This window comes from Drosophila takahashii, chromosome 2R (assembly GCF_030179915.1).
Source record: "Drosophila takahashii strain IR98-3 E-12201 chromosome 2R, DtakHiC1v2, whole genome shotgun sequence".
NCBI classification, from domain to species: Eukaryota; Metazoa; Arthropoda; class Insecta; order Diptera; family Drosophilidae; genus Drosophila; species Drosophila takahashii.
This window is the reverse complement of record NC_091679.1, coordinates 4,794,171-4,808,295: the sequence shown is the minus strand read 5'-3', so window position 1 is coordinate 4,808,295 and position 14,125 is coordinate 4,794,171. Positions and strand designations below refer to the sequence as shown.

Sequence of the window (14,125 nt, the reverse complement as noted above, 5' to 3'; positions counted from 1 at the left end):
AGTTTGTGGCGGTTAATAAACCACATGAGTCGGAGGGCAATCATTTTTTCAATTATTTTACTTAGGCAGGATATTAGGGAAATTGGCCGATAGCCATTAATTTCTGACGATTTTTTATTGGGCTTTGGGATGGGAATAACGATGGAAGATCGCCAGGTATGGGGGTAATTGCCAGTGGATAACATGCAGTTATATATGTTAAGTAGTCTTTGCTTAAGGCATGGAGGAATCTGTTTTAAGATGGGATAGGAAATTCTATCAGCGCCAGGACATTTGCCCTTAGCTGTTTGGAGAGCGGCCTCGATTTCATGCAGTCTAAATGGAGTGTCCAGACTTAGTGCTGTAGGAGATATTTGGGTAGGGTTGTATGTGGAGGACAGATATGATTCTTTGAGACCTATGTAGACGTTGCTAAAGTTTTCATCAGCTCCGTATTTGGCCCAGACTTCCCTGAATTCTTCTGATATGCAACTGGAGTCAGTTAACAAAGCGTTTGTGGTTTTAATGCATTTTATGGGTATTTTAGGAGAGCCGGCCAGACGATTAATGTCTGACCAAATCTTTTTGGTGGTGGAAAGGGGAGAAATACGTGAGGTAAAGTTTTCGAGGGATTTTCGTTTTTCAGAAAGAACAGTCTTTTTGAAAATGGCATTGGCTCTTTTATAATTTATGAGGTTGGTGGAAGACATTTGGGACTTAAATGTGTGGAAAAGCTTTTGCTTTTTATCCCTGAGCTGTTGAAGCTCCGGGCTCCACCATGGAATTTTCTTTTTATGGGGAATACGTTTGGTTTGGGGGATGGAGGAGTTTGCTGCTGTTCTAATGAATTTCGAGAGTAGAGCGACCTGATGGTTTAGGCATCCGGCGGTCCACTTGGTCTCGAGTTCAGTGCAGATTTTGCCGAAAGTGTTCCAGTCAGCGAGATCGGTTTTATATTTTGGTATGGGTAGGGTTATGTCTGGGGAGAATGGAAAAGCTAAGGAAATAAATATGGGGAAATGATCGCTACCATGTAATTGATCACAAATGGACCAACTGCTTCGGTGAGCGAGTCTTGGTGAGATTAGTGAAATATCTATGTTGGTTATGGTGTTGTGTGTTGAGAGGTGGGTTCCAGATCCGTCGTTTAGGACAACTAGGTTAAATGATGATATAACTCGCTCAACTTTTTTTCCGCGGGAATTAGCGTGAGCCGAACCCCACATAGGGCTCCAGGAGTTAAGGTCTCCTATTAATAGTATAGGACCGGATATTTGATTTAGAGCATGAGAAATGTCGTAGCTAGAAAAGCCTTGACATGGGGGGATGTACATATTTACGATAAAAACGGGATTAGTGAGTTCAAGTTGAATAGCAGTGCAGAGAAGGTTACAATTTATCAATATTTGGGAGTGTGGGATTTGCTGTTTTATGAGTATAGCTACGCCTTGTTTTGCAGAAGTATTATGGGGAAAATTCCAAAAATACCCTTTAAAACCCGGCGGGCATCTAAAGTTTTTAAAGTTATGTGGTAAGTGGGTCTCCTGAAGGCATAATACGTCAGGAGAGCGTTCGGCTATAAGTAGTTTTAATTCGTGATAATTATTGAAAATTCCTTTTATGTTCCATTGTAAAATGTTAATGACCATGGTTAAAGAGAATCAGGGGAAGCTGACGCGGGTTCAACTTCCATAGATGTATCTGAGTCAGATGAGTTTTTACTGGAGTTACTGTTTGATTTCATTTCGTTTAGGAGTTTATCTGCTTCTGATCTAAGAGAGCGGCTGTGTTTAAAGCGCTCTTTGAAATCAGAGTACATCAAAGGGACTGATAGCTGTGAGTATTCACTATTTATGCTGTTAGTGGGTGAAAGAGAATTGCTTGTGCGATTGTGATTTACGAGGTCGTCAGTTGTTTTTGTAGTGGGGCTTGTTAGTACGATTTTTTTAGATGTTGAGGGTTTTGGAGAGGTAATCTCCGAACGGGTATTAGATTTACTTGTGGAAGGCGAAATTAAAAGAGATTGGTATTGAGGGTCTGGGTTGGCAGACTCTTTAGAATGATTGTTGTTGCTTTCATTAATAGTAATCTCTTTTTGAGTATTACTGTTTGTAATGGGTGTAGGGTTTGAGTTTGACACAGCATGTGCATAATTAGGTGAGTGATTGGTTGTTATCGGAGATTGTTGTTTGAGAAACAGTCTAGCTTCTCTTATACTGCATTTTCGTGTAGTTTTAATTCTGATGAGTTCTTTTTGTTGTATATATCTTGGGCAAGAGGGGGAGGAGGAAGGGTGGTCGCCTAAGCAATTTGCGCACTGAGTTCGTGTGCAAGGTTCAGGGCTGTGAGGGGGGAGATTACACCTTTCGCACGTGGCGGAATTTTTGCAAAATTTGGTTGGATGACCAATAAATTGGCACCCCTTGCACCTCATAGGATTGGGAATGTACTCCCTTACCTTGACTGTGTGCCAGGAAACATCAAGTTTGCTTGGTAGGTTGTATTGGTCGAAGGTTACGAGTATAACACCAGAAGGTTTTAGTTTGCCGTCTATTTTCCTAGAGAATTTATATATGGAATGCACATTTTGGTCAGCCAGTTCTTTCACAATTTCGTCATCGGGAACGTTTATAAGAAAGGGAGCATATATAGTGCCCTTCACAAAGTTAAGGGACTGATGAAGTTTGCAATCAATTTCGCATATACCTGCGAGACTTTTAGATTTCAGGAATTTTTCTGCAACGTTTTTGGTTTTCACCAGCATTAGGAGGTTTCCATCGCGAAGGGTAGAAATAGACAATATTTCTTTGCTTATAATATTCAACGCACGATAAACTGCGAAGCAGGAATATTCCGAAATGGGTTTCTTGGGGTCTTTTGATGAAATAATGACGAATTTAGGGTTTTCTTTTGTTGTTTCCGGAAGTTCTGGAAACTCTTCTTGAAATTTAGTAAAGGGTCTTTTCTTTTTTTTCTTGGGGCTTTCGCTGAGCGCTGCAAAGCGATTGTCCCCTAATCTGGGTGGGCCTGGGCCCATGGTTACAAGAGCTTGGACCTTTGGTTAATAGTCAGCGGAACTTGCACGTGAAAAAAAATTAATAACTGTTTATAAGCGAAGAACGGGTGTGTATAAAAACCACGAAAAAAAATAGAGATAAGGCACGGGATTAGGCACGGACGTCTGCGCTCGATGAGGGTTAGTCGGTGACTGAAGTAATAGGAAATAAATTCTAGCTTCTTTGGTTTTTATTGTATTATCTTCTACTCTAGGATATGACTCTTTTTAAATATTTCCAAATTTTAAATTTTAATTTGATCAAAATCGGACGACTATATAATATAGCTGCCATAGGAACGATCGGAAAATTAATGAGAAATATTAGAAAATTGAACATTTTTGCGATTTGTTAATTAATAGGAATGATCTGCATGGGTATATAAGCTTCGGCTGGCCGAAGCTAGCTTCCTTTCTTGGTTTTTTTTTTTTAGTGGTGGTTTAAATATATTTGGGTGATCGGAGAATGTCGTCATTTTTGCCTGTTTTAGGGTAGTAGTGGAGATATAGGTATACGGAGAAACCCGCTGCGGTTCTCCGCTCCCGTGTTCGGCGATCGCGTGACCACCGCTGCCCTACCTCGGTTTTCTTATACGATAAATCTTATACGTAGCTCCTGTTTTTGTGGGACTTTCCCATCATAAATGTGACGTGGAATTTTCATTTTGTTTAAATGTTGCAGATCCTGTCTGATGGCCTCCCACCTTTCCTTTAGGGAATCTGATATTTCCGTATCCCAATCCAGTTGTTGAAGTGACAGGGTTTGCAGAAATATTTTGGCCCTTATTATCACTGGTGAAAACAGGCCAAGAGGATCGAATATTTGACCGACCTCAGAAGCTACCACTCTTTTAGTAATGCTCTGAGTTTTTTGCTCTTGTGCTCTGCCACACAAATGATCGTCCTTTGGAGTCCATATAATTCCCAGTGTTTTTACACTGGTATGTTCTAAAGCTGCACCCAAATTTATGGTGCTGACGACGTCTTCAGGTAGGAATCCTTTTAATAATTGGTGTGTATTAGAGCACCATTTTCTTAGTTTAAATCCGCACGGCAGCAGGATTTTATTTAGTTCTTGTTGAATCCTTTCTGCGTCCTGTATCGTGTCTGCTCCGGTCAAGCAATCATCCACATAAAAATCGTTTTTTAATGCGGCTGCTCCTAGTGGCCATTTTTCAGAGTTAATGTTGGCTAAATGTTCCAAGCATTTAGTGGCCAGGAACGGAGCTGATGTTGTGCCATATGTCACCGTCTTTAACCTATAATACTTTATTGGTTCATTTGAATCATATCGCCAAACAATCATTTGGTTAAATTGATCATTTGGATTCAACCATACTTGGCGATACATTTTTTCAATGTCTGCAGTGAAGACATATTTGTGAGTTCTGAATCTCAATAATATAGAGAACAGATCACTCTGAACAACTGGTCCTGGATGCAGCACGTCATTCAAAGATTTTCCTGACGACGTTTTACAGGAGGCATCAAAGACTACTCTTAATTTCGTAGTAGTGCTCTCTGGTTTCAGAGCACAATGATGTGGGATGAAGTAGTGAGCCTTCGGTATTTGTTCCGGCATCACTTGCTTCATATGGCCAAGTTTTTCATATTCTGCCATAAATTCGTTGTACATCCTCTTAATTTCTGGACAGGTCCTTTTTTCCAACGAATAGAAGCGCCTTGTAGCGATATCGCAAGACTTGCCCAGGGCTGAAGGATCTTCAGAAAACGGTAATCTGACTATTAATCTGCCATCTTGTGCGTGCTGAAGATTATTAATAAAGTGCTTTTCGCAGTGCCTTTCTTCTGGAGTCCTGTATTTTCTAATTGGCTCTAATTGGTCCAACTTCCAAAACCTTTCCAACGATGATTTCGCTTCCTCAGCTGAGGAAACTACCATGCAGTTCTGTGGCATTTTTGCACTCATGTTAACCTTTCCAGCAACGATCCAACCCAATTCAGTATTTTGTAGAATTGGAAAACCTGGATATGTTTTTATTTGCTCAGGTTTAATAATAGAAAAATGATGTTCTGCGCCTAGCAACAAATCAATTTTTCCTGGTCGATCAAAATTGGGATCCGCAAGATTAATGTTTTTCGATATTTTTAGATCGGTTATTTTTAATTGTTCAGTGGGTTGATCTGCCACCATGTGCGGGAGAACAAAGGCTTCAACTCTTGTTTCGAAGTCACTATGTTTTGATTTGATTAACACACTGACGCGTCCTTTGCTTATTCGCGGCTGGCCTCCAATTCCCTCAATTCGTAAATTTGTTGGGGAGAGTTTTAACGATAACCGCTTTACCAATCTTTCCGAGATTAAATTGATCTGTGAACCGGAATCAAGGAGCGCTCGAAAGTCTCCTTCTCGACGATTGGTTCCTTGTACTGTCACTCTAGCCGTTGCTAACAGTGTGTACCTTTTCTCAATACTGTTTGTCGCAGCAGAAGCAGCTGTTTTTTGTTCAGTATTAGATTTTCCGTTACTTAAATGTAACAACGTATTGTGTTTTTTGTTACATTTCATGCATGTATATTTAGACATGCATTGTTTGGACATGTGGTCTGCCTTTAAGCAATTGACACACAGTTTCTTTCGCTGGACCCAAGACAGCCTTTCAGCAGGAGAAGTTTCCTTAAATTTATCGCATTTGTATATGCTATGCCCTTTTTGACAAAACAGGCAGGCGTATGAACTTGCTGTTGCAGAGGCACTTGTTCTATGTTTTTCCTTATGCGCCTTTCCACCGATGGCTTCAAGTGCCAGAAATCGTTGTTCTAGAAACGCAAGAAATTCTTTTATTGTTTGAATTTCCCTTGTGTCTAATATTGTTTGCTCATAAAGAGTATGAGTAATTCGGTCTAATTTTCTTGTCATATGAAAAATTAGAACCGGATCCCATGTGTCAGTCATAATTCCAATATTTCTTAAAGCTTGCAACGATTCATTAACATTGTCATGCAGATTTTTTATTGATTGAGAATCATTTGACACGTTAGGGTGATCAAAAAGTTTTTCAAATATTGCGGTAGACAACACACGCTTATTATTAAAACGTTCTTTCAGCATTGTCCAGGCAGTGTCGTAGTTAATTTCTGTTAACTCTAAATGTCTTACTAATCTTTCTGCTTCTCCAGACAGATTAGCCTTAAGATACCACATTTTTTGTATTTTTGGTATCGCTGATTCATGAACCATTTTATTAAAAATGTCATGGAATTGTTGCCATTTTAAATAGTTACCATCAAATTTTGGAATGGAAACCTTTGGCAATTGAATTGATGAAATCGAAGGTACCGCATGATTAGTGGCTATTGAAACTGTATCAGTTGATGGTTGGCAAAATTGTAGCATTGCCTTTTCAGCGGAGATAAATCGTTCCATACTATAACCTGCCTTTTCAGGTTCGATACATACTTTATGGATTTCAAAATGCAGACTTTCAATTTGTTTCCATAAATTGTCGATTACCGTTTTATAGGTAAATTTATTGTCTGGACATATTTGAATCATAGTTCGAGACATCGAATCCAGAACCGCTGTTTGGTGTCTAATCAATTTTTTGATTTGTTCCACCTCATCAGACGTGGCCTCTAACGTCGGAAATTGCAGAATTTTAGCATTGAATTCTTCCATAGCCTTATGAACAATTAATTTCATCTGCTCATAATAATTCTTTTCGAAATATTCATGCAATATTGCAGCACCTTTAGATTCTTCAAGAATAGCTTTATTTCCTTTTTCGAATGATTTCCACAGATCTTCAATTTGTCGTTTCCTATCTTCGAAATACGTAACCTTTTCTTTTCTTGTGTGAGAATCCTTTTTGATGTTTCTAAGCACAACTTGGATCTCTTCACCAATTTGGCTTTGAATAACAATCAATTTTTCAACCTCCATTTTTTCCTTACTAACGTGTCTGACCCGTGGGAAGTTAATTTATTCGCTTTAATTAAGCTGGATACGCTTCTACTCGCAACCGATTTAGTGGTCAAAGACACGTAAGGTTTTTTGGATTAGAAAATATAGCCAATTATTTTATTTTTAAAATTTTTATTTTATTACCACCATTTGTAAAAAAAATATTCTATTTTTCAAATGTTTGATGTATTTCAAGAGTCGCCTTGTTGACTACTTGAAATTTAGATTTTAAATCGATGATTATCCTGGGAATCGCCAAGTTGACTCCAGTAAATCAGATTTATTTTTGAAGATATGTATAAAGAGTAGAGCCCTGCATGAATGGATCCAATGAATTATTTTGAATTTTTTTTGTTATATGAATGAATTAATTAGAATTTTTGAGTTTAATAGAATTGAATGAATGAATGGCATGAATTCCGAAATAATTCAAACGACAATTTATTTTGAAGAAGAAAGGGCCATAATTTTGTGATTAAATCTGCCTGAATTTTATTTACTATGCAGTTAACATTGATTTGTTAAAAATTTTCCACTTTTTGTTCTCAAAAGAAAACAGAAAAAAAATCTGAAAAATTCATAAAATAATTCATTCAATTCATTCAATTCGAAATGAATTAGAACAACATTCAATTTATTTTACATAGAATTGAATTAAACAAATCAGAAATTTCATGGCATACTATGATAAAACAAAAATTGAATGATTCATGCAGGGCTCTAATAAAGAGTCGCCAGTTGACTACTTTAAATTTGAGATTTAAATCGACGATTATCCTGGGAATCGCCAAGTTGACTCCAGTAAATCGGATTTTTTTTTTTTTTTTTTTTTTTAATTTATTTATTTATTATTATTATTATTATTATCCTAGCACAGCAAGTTTACACTTATATTTGTAGCACTAGTCACATTGAATTGGAAAAGCTTATTTGAACAAAAAAGACTTAAAGCTAATACTTATTGCTAACAATTTTTCATTATTATTATTATTATTACGTGGGGATTGATTAATATTTTATGATAATTATTATTATTTTGACTTTAGTTTAATTTTACGATTTGTTTTTGTTTCTATTTTACTTGAAATGTTCCTTAATTTTAGATTGAAACTGAGTTGCGCTCCTAATCGTTTTATATCTATGTGGTAGACTGTTCCACAAACGGATAGCATTTACGTAAAACTGCCTATTCGAGCATAGCGTATTATATCTCGGGCATATGAAGTTATTAGTTCTAGTTGATGTAGCTGATATAAGTTTGTTATACAAATATGAAGGTTCTTGGGTTATCACAATTTTATGGAAATATATTAGAGTCCTATAGTTAATCCATGAGATCAAGTTCAGGTCCAGAATTTTATTAGTCAAGTGTGATACATGGTCAAGACGGTTCAAATTAAAAACATATCTGATGATAGAGTTTAAGGCTACTACCAGCTTTTGCATATCACGGGTATCGCAGTGTCCAAAAACTTCCACACCATAAAATAGTGTTGGAACAAGAATCACTTTAGCTACTAACAGCCTTATTTATTTTTTGAAGATATGTATAAAGAGTCGCCAGTTGACTACTTTAAATTTGAGATTTAAATCGACGATTATCCTGGGAATCGCCAAGTTGACTCCAGTAAATCGGATTTATTTTTTGTTGTTAATAAAGTAAGAAGAATCGCCAAGTTGACTACTTCTACTTATAAATTGTTTAAATATTGGAGTCGCCAAGTTGACTTCCAATAATTTCGTAACAGATCGCCAAGTTGATAAGTTACTCCTTGAAACAATGTTCAAGTTGTTCGGGAAAACGGTCGGAGTTTTATTCGAGCCAGATTTCCCTAGTTATCTTTTCTGTTAATCAAATGATAAAAACAGATTTAAGACAACATAAAAAATCTAGATGATTCGATCGCCAAGTTGATCGAGAATCTGTCTAGTTCGTATGTGTAGAAATTAGTCGCCAAGTTGACTAGAATTTCATACACTGGTCGGGGTCACCAAAATGTTCGTAGAATTACTTTTTATTGTTTTATACTTTTAGGTTGCCCCTAGAACATAATCTAGTGACAGTAGGCCGCTAAACCAACACTTGAATTGGTTTAACTCGGAGATGTTGAATACACAAGTATTGCTTGAGTACTGATTTTATTTGGGAATATCTGGGGTTTATAGATTTACAGAGTCAAGGGGGCCACCCTGGCGAAGGTATCGCATGGGGGTTTGTTAGTTATAAATACATTGCATCACTTAGGTTCTAAGATATACAGAAATACAAAGTCATACAATTTGTCTCCCATGCAAGGGATTAATAGGCTAGGGTTAGTAAAAATAGAATGCTGGAACGGCAGGTAGCGGGGTTTGAGCTGGCGCTGGCTGTGGCTGCTGTTGACATCTTAGGGACTCAAGTGCAGGCGCTAACAGAAGGGATCAATTAATTTATATTTAGGCTTACAATTTTTATGAATGGGACCAATGTACTTTCCAGTAAATTGACCGTAGTGATTATCCAGGTCCTCAGCATTTATTCCTTTTTCACAGGCGCAGCAACAACCTTCCTGTTCATCTTCATTGATTGAGTCGGTACTCGGATTTTTCGGGGTTGACCAATATTTGTAATACAAACTCTCAGTTTTTTCTTTGAGTGATTCACAAAATTTTTTAATGCAGCCAGGGCCTATAATATTTAGAAAAAAATTTTATTAGTATTAAATATTTATATCTTTTTTATTTTTTATACATACCTTCATAGGTACATAATTCGTTAAGAGCCGGATAATATTTATGTGCTATGTAAAATGACACTGCACATGCAGTATGCTTCTGCACTTTTGTTGTCGACGAAGTAGTTGATAAGTTTAGGCATGTACTGTAATTTTCAAGCACAGCCTCAATGTCGGCATATATCACCACCGGAGGTGATAATTTTTTGTGAATGGTGTTAAAGGATGTTGTGGTATTCGGTTCTGGATAGAAGGAGGCCACTTTTCCGCACTCGAGCTTGTTATGCGTGGTATTCCTTACAGTGAAAAATTGTAAGCAGTTGTCACAAAAGTATCCTCCCGCCTTCGATTTTGAATGTTGCGAGTAGCATAAAGTCTTCACACTTGTTATGTAATATTAACATGTTTAGAACAAATAGATTTTGTTCTAAAGGTTGGTCCGATAACTTTTTCACCATTATCATCAATTTCGTAAATGTTAATGCTGAAGTCTGCATTATTTTTTTGAAACTGATTTATTCCTTTATTTGTGATTGGAAACTCGATTCCCGAAAAATCCAATCTAATTCCGTCATATACAATTATATCATCATTGATATTTATTTGATAATTCTTGGGGTCGGTCAATTTTTTTCTCTCATACTTTCTTTGTTCTTTTGTTGCAAAGGTAGTACTCTCATGGCGTTTATTAGCTACATATGCTAGTATACACCACTTAAAACAAAATACATCTGTATTTTGTACATTTATAAGTGCATTTCGGTGTCTTATCGAATTCGGAGCCATAATGTAGCCGCTAGCAGGGATGTCTTCTAGCTTTATTATCATGATTTCGAAAAATGTTAAATTTTTAATTGCCCAACCAGAGTCTTTTTCTTCGAACTCACTGCTCAATGTTAATAGACTATCTATTGCCGTGTTTAACTCAAGAATAATGTTTTCAATTTGGTATATCGATCTATATGCAGTTGCGAAATTTTTTGTTGTTTCCACTGTGCCTCCTTCTTCTGTTTGCTTTATATAGGTACCATAAACTTTTAGGTTGAATTTAATGGCTGTATATTCTAACATGCAATGCTTTATAATATAAATTAAATTTTTCTGACAATTTTGGTAAAATTCTTTTAAATCAATAGTATTTTCCGCAGAACTATTAATTTGATAAGATTTGACTGGAAACGTAGTTTCTGATCTAAGTCGAATAATATTTTTATTATTGTGGACCTCTCGGCGCGATGCATTTTTATGGTTATCGGTTAATATATGCCGACGTTCTCTTGAGGCCAGATATTTTTCACCGCAAGTAGAACATAAAAGTTCATCTTCTAATTCATTTTCGGTCACAGTTTTTTTAATTTTTTTGGGACTATCAAGTATTTCCTCACCCTCCTCCACTCTCATTCGTTTGCGAGCATTAGCGGATGTCGTAGGAAGATCATCTAAATTTGGGATACTTAGATTCAATGCATTTTTATGCACATCGCTTAATATATGTTGATCTTCTCTGGAGGACAAATATTGTTCACCGCAAGTAAAACATAAAAGTTCATCTTGCAAATCATTTTCGGTAATTTTGTGGTGATGTTCTCTTGAGGCAAGATATTTTTCTCCACAAGTATAACATAAAAGTTCATCTTCTAATTCATTTATGATTTCGGTAATTTCAACTTCTTTATGTTGATCAACTGTCTCCTTACCCTTCTCCACTCTCATTCGTTTGAGAGCATTAGCGGATGTTGTAGGACGATCGTCTAAATTTGATATACTTTGATTCAATTGGTCCTGGTGCTGTGGTTCTTAAGGTTGTTGCTCCTGGTGTTTGTGTTGCTGTTGTTGTTCCTGTTGTTGTTGTTGTTCCTGTTGTTGTAGTTGTTCGTGTTGTTGTTTTGATTGTCGTTTCCCACCATTCATTAATATTTCGAACGCATTTTTGCGTCCTTCACAGTTTTGATAGTGCTTATCAAAGACATAATTGTTGATCAGGGTAGAGCATAAGTCACATCTTATTTTAGATTTTGCCATTAAAACCTGGAAAGCATTCCTACGCTTTAAGCACTTGGCATGATGAGCTTCAAACTCACTTATCTCAATATTTTTACTGCACAAATCACAAACAATTGAGAACACCATTTTTGGTTTTAGTTTTAGTTTCAGTTTTATTTATTTTGTTGATATAGGTATTTTTAAATATATATATATATATATATATATTATGTGTAAATAAGTGTAAATTTTTAATAAATTTAACCGAAATCAACGTAAACGATTAAACACAACTTGAATTGTTACGCGCAATAACAGATACCGAAACGGATCGAATATTCAATTAGAATTCAGTACTGAGGCATTTGAAGAACTGATCCTGAGCAATTTGAGTGGTGTCATTTTTATAGCCTAGAATGCTCACTTAACAGGTTGTTATCTACAGGGAGTGCATACAGGCATGTTGTACTCCTAGGACCAATCCGATTAGTTCTCGAATATACGAAGCAGACCAAGACCCCAGTCGAATGGTTATTAGAGGGAAAAGGAATACAAGTTTACAAGGTTACGATGGTTAAGGAAAGGTAATCTCTGTGTAAGCAAGATACGATACATTTGCACAAGACGTTGCAATGCAACCATTTTCTCAAGCCTTAAGCTAAAAGTAGCTAGAATAAGCGGGAGCGGCGATTTTTTTTATTAGTTATGTATAAAATCGTAAATTAGTTTACAGACGCAAACATATACAATTCCCATAATCAGTGTGTTTGATATCCGAAGGAATCCTATCGTTTTATTGCATTTCAAAATATTGTGACCCCTCGTTATCTTCTAAGAACAACCCGGAGAAACTGCACGTGCACCCACGAACTCGAGTATCACCCCCTACCCTCAAGTCCTTGTGTGTGTGTGTGTGCCTGCTTGTGCGTGGCTGCTTGTGCGAAAGGTGTGAAATTAAAATTTTTAAATTTTATATCAAAATGTACAATTTTAATTTTAGAATCATGAAAATTATACCAATGAAAAGGTATTGAAAAATGCTTTCCAATGACACCAAACTTTTTATACCCTTGCAGAGGGTATTATGATTTCAGTCAGAAGTTTGCAACGCAGTGAAGGAGACGTTTCCGACCCCATAAAGTATATATATTCTTGATCAGCATCACAAGACGAGTCGATCTAGCCATGTCCGTCTGTCCGTCTGTCCGTCCGTCTGTCCGTCTGTCCGTCTGTCTGTTTCTACGCAAACTAGTCTCTCAGTTTTTGAGCTATCGGGACAAAACTTTCGCAAAAGTCTTCTTTCTATTGCAGGTAGTATATATGTCGGAGCCGACCGGATCGGACAACTATATCTTATAGCTCCCATAGTAACAATCGGAAAAAAAAGCTTTAAAAAATTCTAGCTTCGGTGTTTTTTGAAATAATACCTTCTACTTTTGGGGATGTTATTTTTTAAATATTTCTGAATTTCGAATTAATTATTTAAAAAATCGGACTACTATATCATATAGCTGCCATAGGAAAATGAATGGAAAAGTAATAGGAAATAAATTCAAGCTTCTTTGGTTTTTATTGTATTATCTTCTACTCTAGGATATGACTCTTTTTAAATATTTCCGAATTTCAATTTTAATTTAATCAAAATCGGACGACTATATCATATAGCTGCCATAGGAACGATCGGAAAATTAATGGAAAAGTAATAGGAAATAAATTCTAGCTTCTTTGGTTTTTATTGTATTATCTTCTACTCTAGGATATGACTCTTTTTAAATATTTCCAAATTTTAAATTTTAATTTGATCAAAATCGGACGACTATATAATATAGCTGCCATAGGAACGATCGGAAAATTAATGAGAAATATTAGAAAATTGAACATTTTTGCGATTTGTTAATTAATAGGAATGATCTGCATGGGTATATAAGCTTCGGCTGGCCGAACTGCGCTGCGGTTCGGCGATCGCGTGACCACCGCTGCCCTACCTCGGTTTTCTTATACGATAAATCTTATACGTTAATGCTCGTGGCTGGGATGAATAGCAGTCGTTATACGATTTCAGGAGTGTGTCTAGAAAAAAGGTTTATGTTGTATAAGACTTCTTGAGAACTCTTTTCATGAATGATTATAGAATTCAGAATTCCAGTAATGTTTATGTATACGATAAAATTATACGGATCTTTCCGTGAAAAATTGCTTGTGAGATGCTATTCAGAATTAGGTTGAATAAGATTTATTGGAATCCCTTTTCAGGATTGGTATCAAGACAAGTTACAATTTTTTCAGTGTGGTATACGAAGTATTGGTTTTCAAACTGCGAAAAATAAGACGGTACGGAGGTTTTCCCCGGTTACCCATATCTCCACTACTACCCTAAAACAGGCAAAAATGACGACATTCTCCGATCACCCAAATATATTTGGACCACCACTAAAAAAAAAAAAAAAAGTTTGGTGTCATTGGAAAGCA

The 14,125-nt window shown here is 36.4% G+C and overlaps 1 protein-coding gene across 1 annotated transcript; it reads right to left on the bottom strand.

Moving 5' to 3' along the window:
- Positions 1 to 3,400: 3,400 nt before the first annotated feature.
- Positions 3,401 to 12,468, bottom strand: LOC138912528 (uncharacterized). Its single transcript, XM_070213547.1, has 2 exons — positions 9,695 to 12,468; positions 3,401 to 9,627 (listed from the first exon to the last, which is right to left on the bottom strand). The coding sequence occupies exon 2, from the start codon at positions 6,936 to 6,938 to the stop codon at positions 3,624 to 3,626; it is 3,315 nt and encodes a 1,104-aa protein (XP_070069648.1). The 5' UTR covers positions 6,939 to 9,627; positions 9,695 to 12,468; the 3' UTR covers positions 3,401 to 3,623.
- Between the last annotated feature and the right edge of the window lie 1,657 nt (positions 12,469 to 14,125).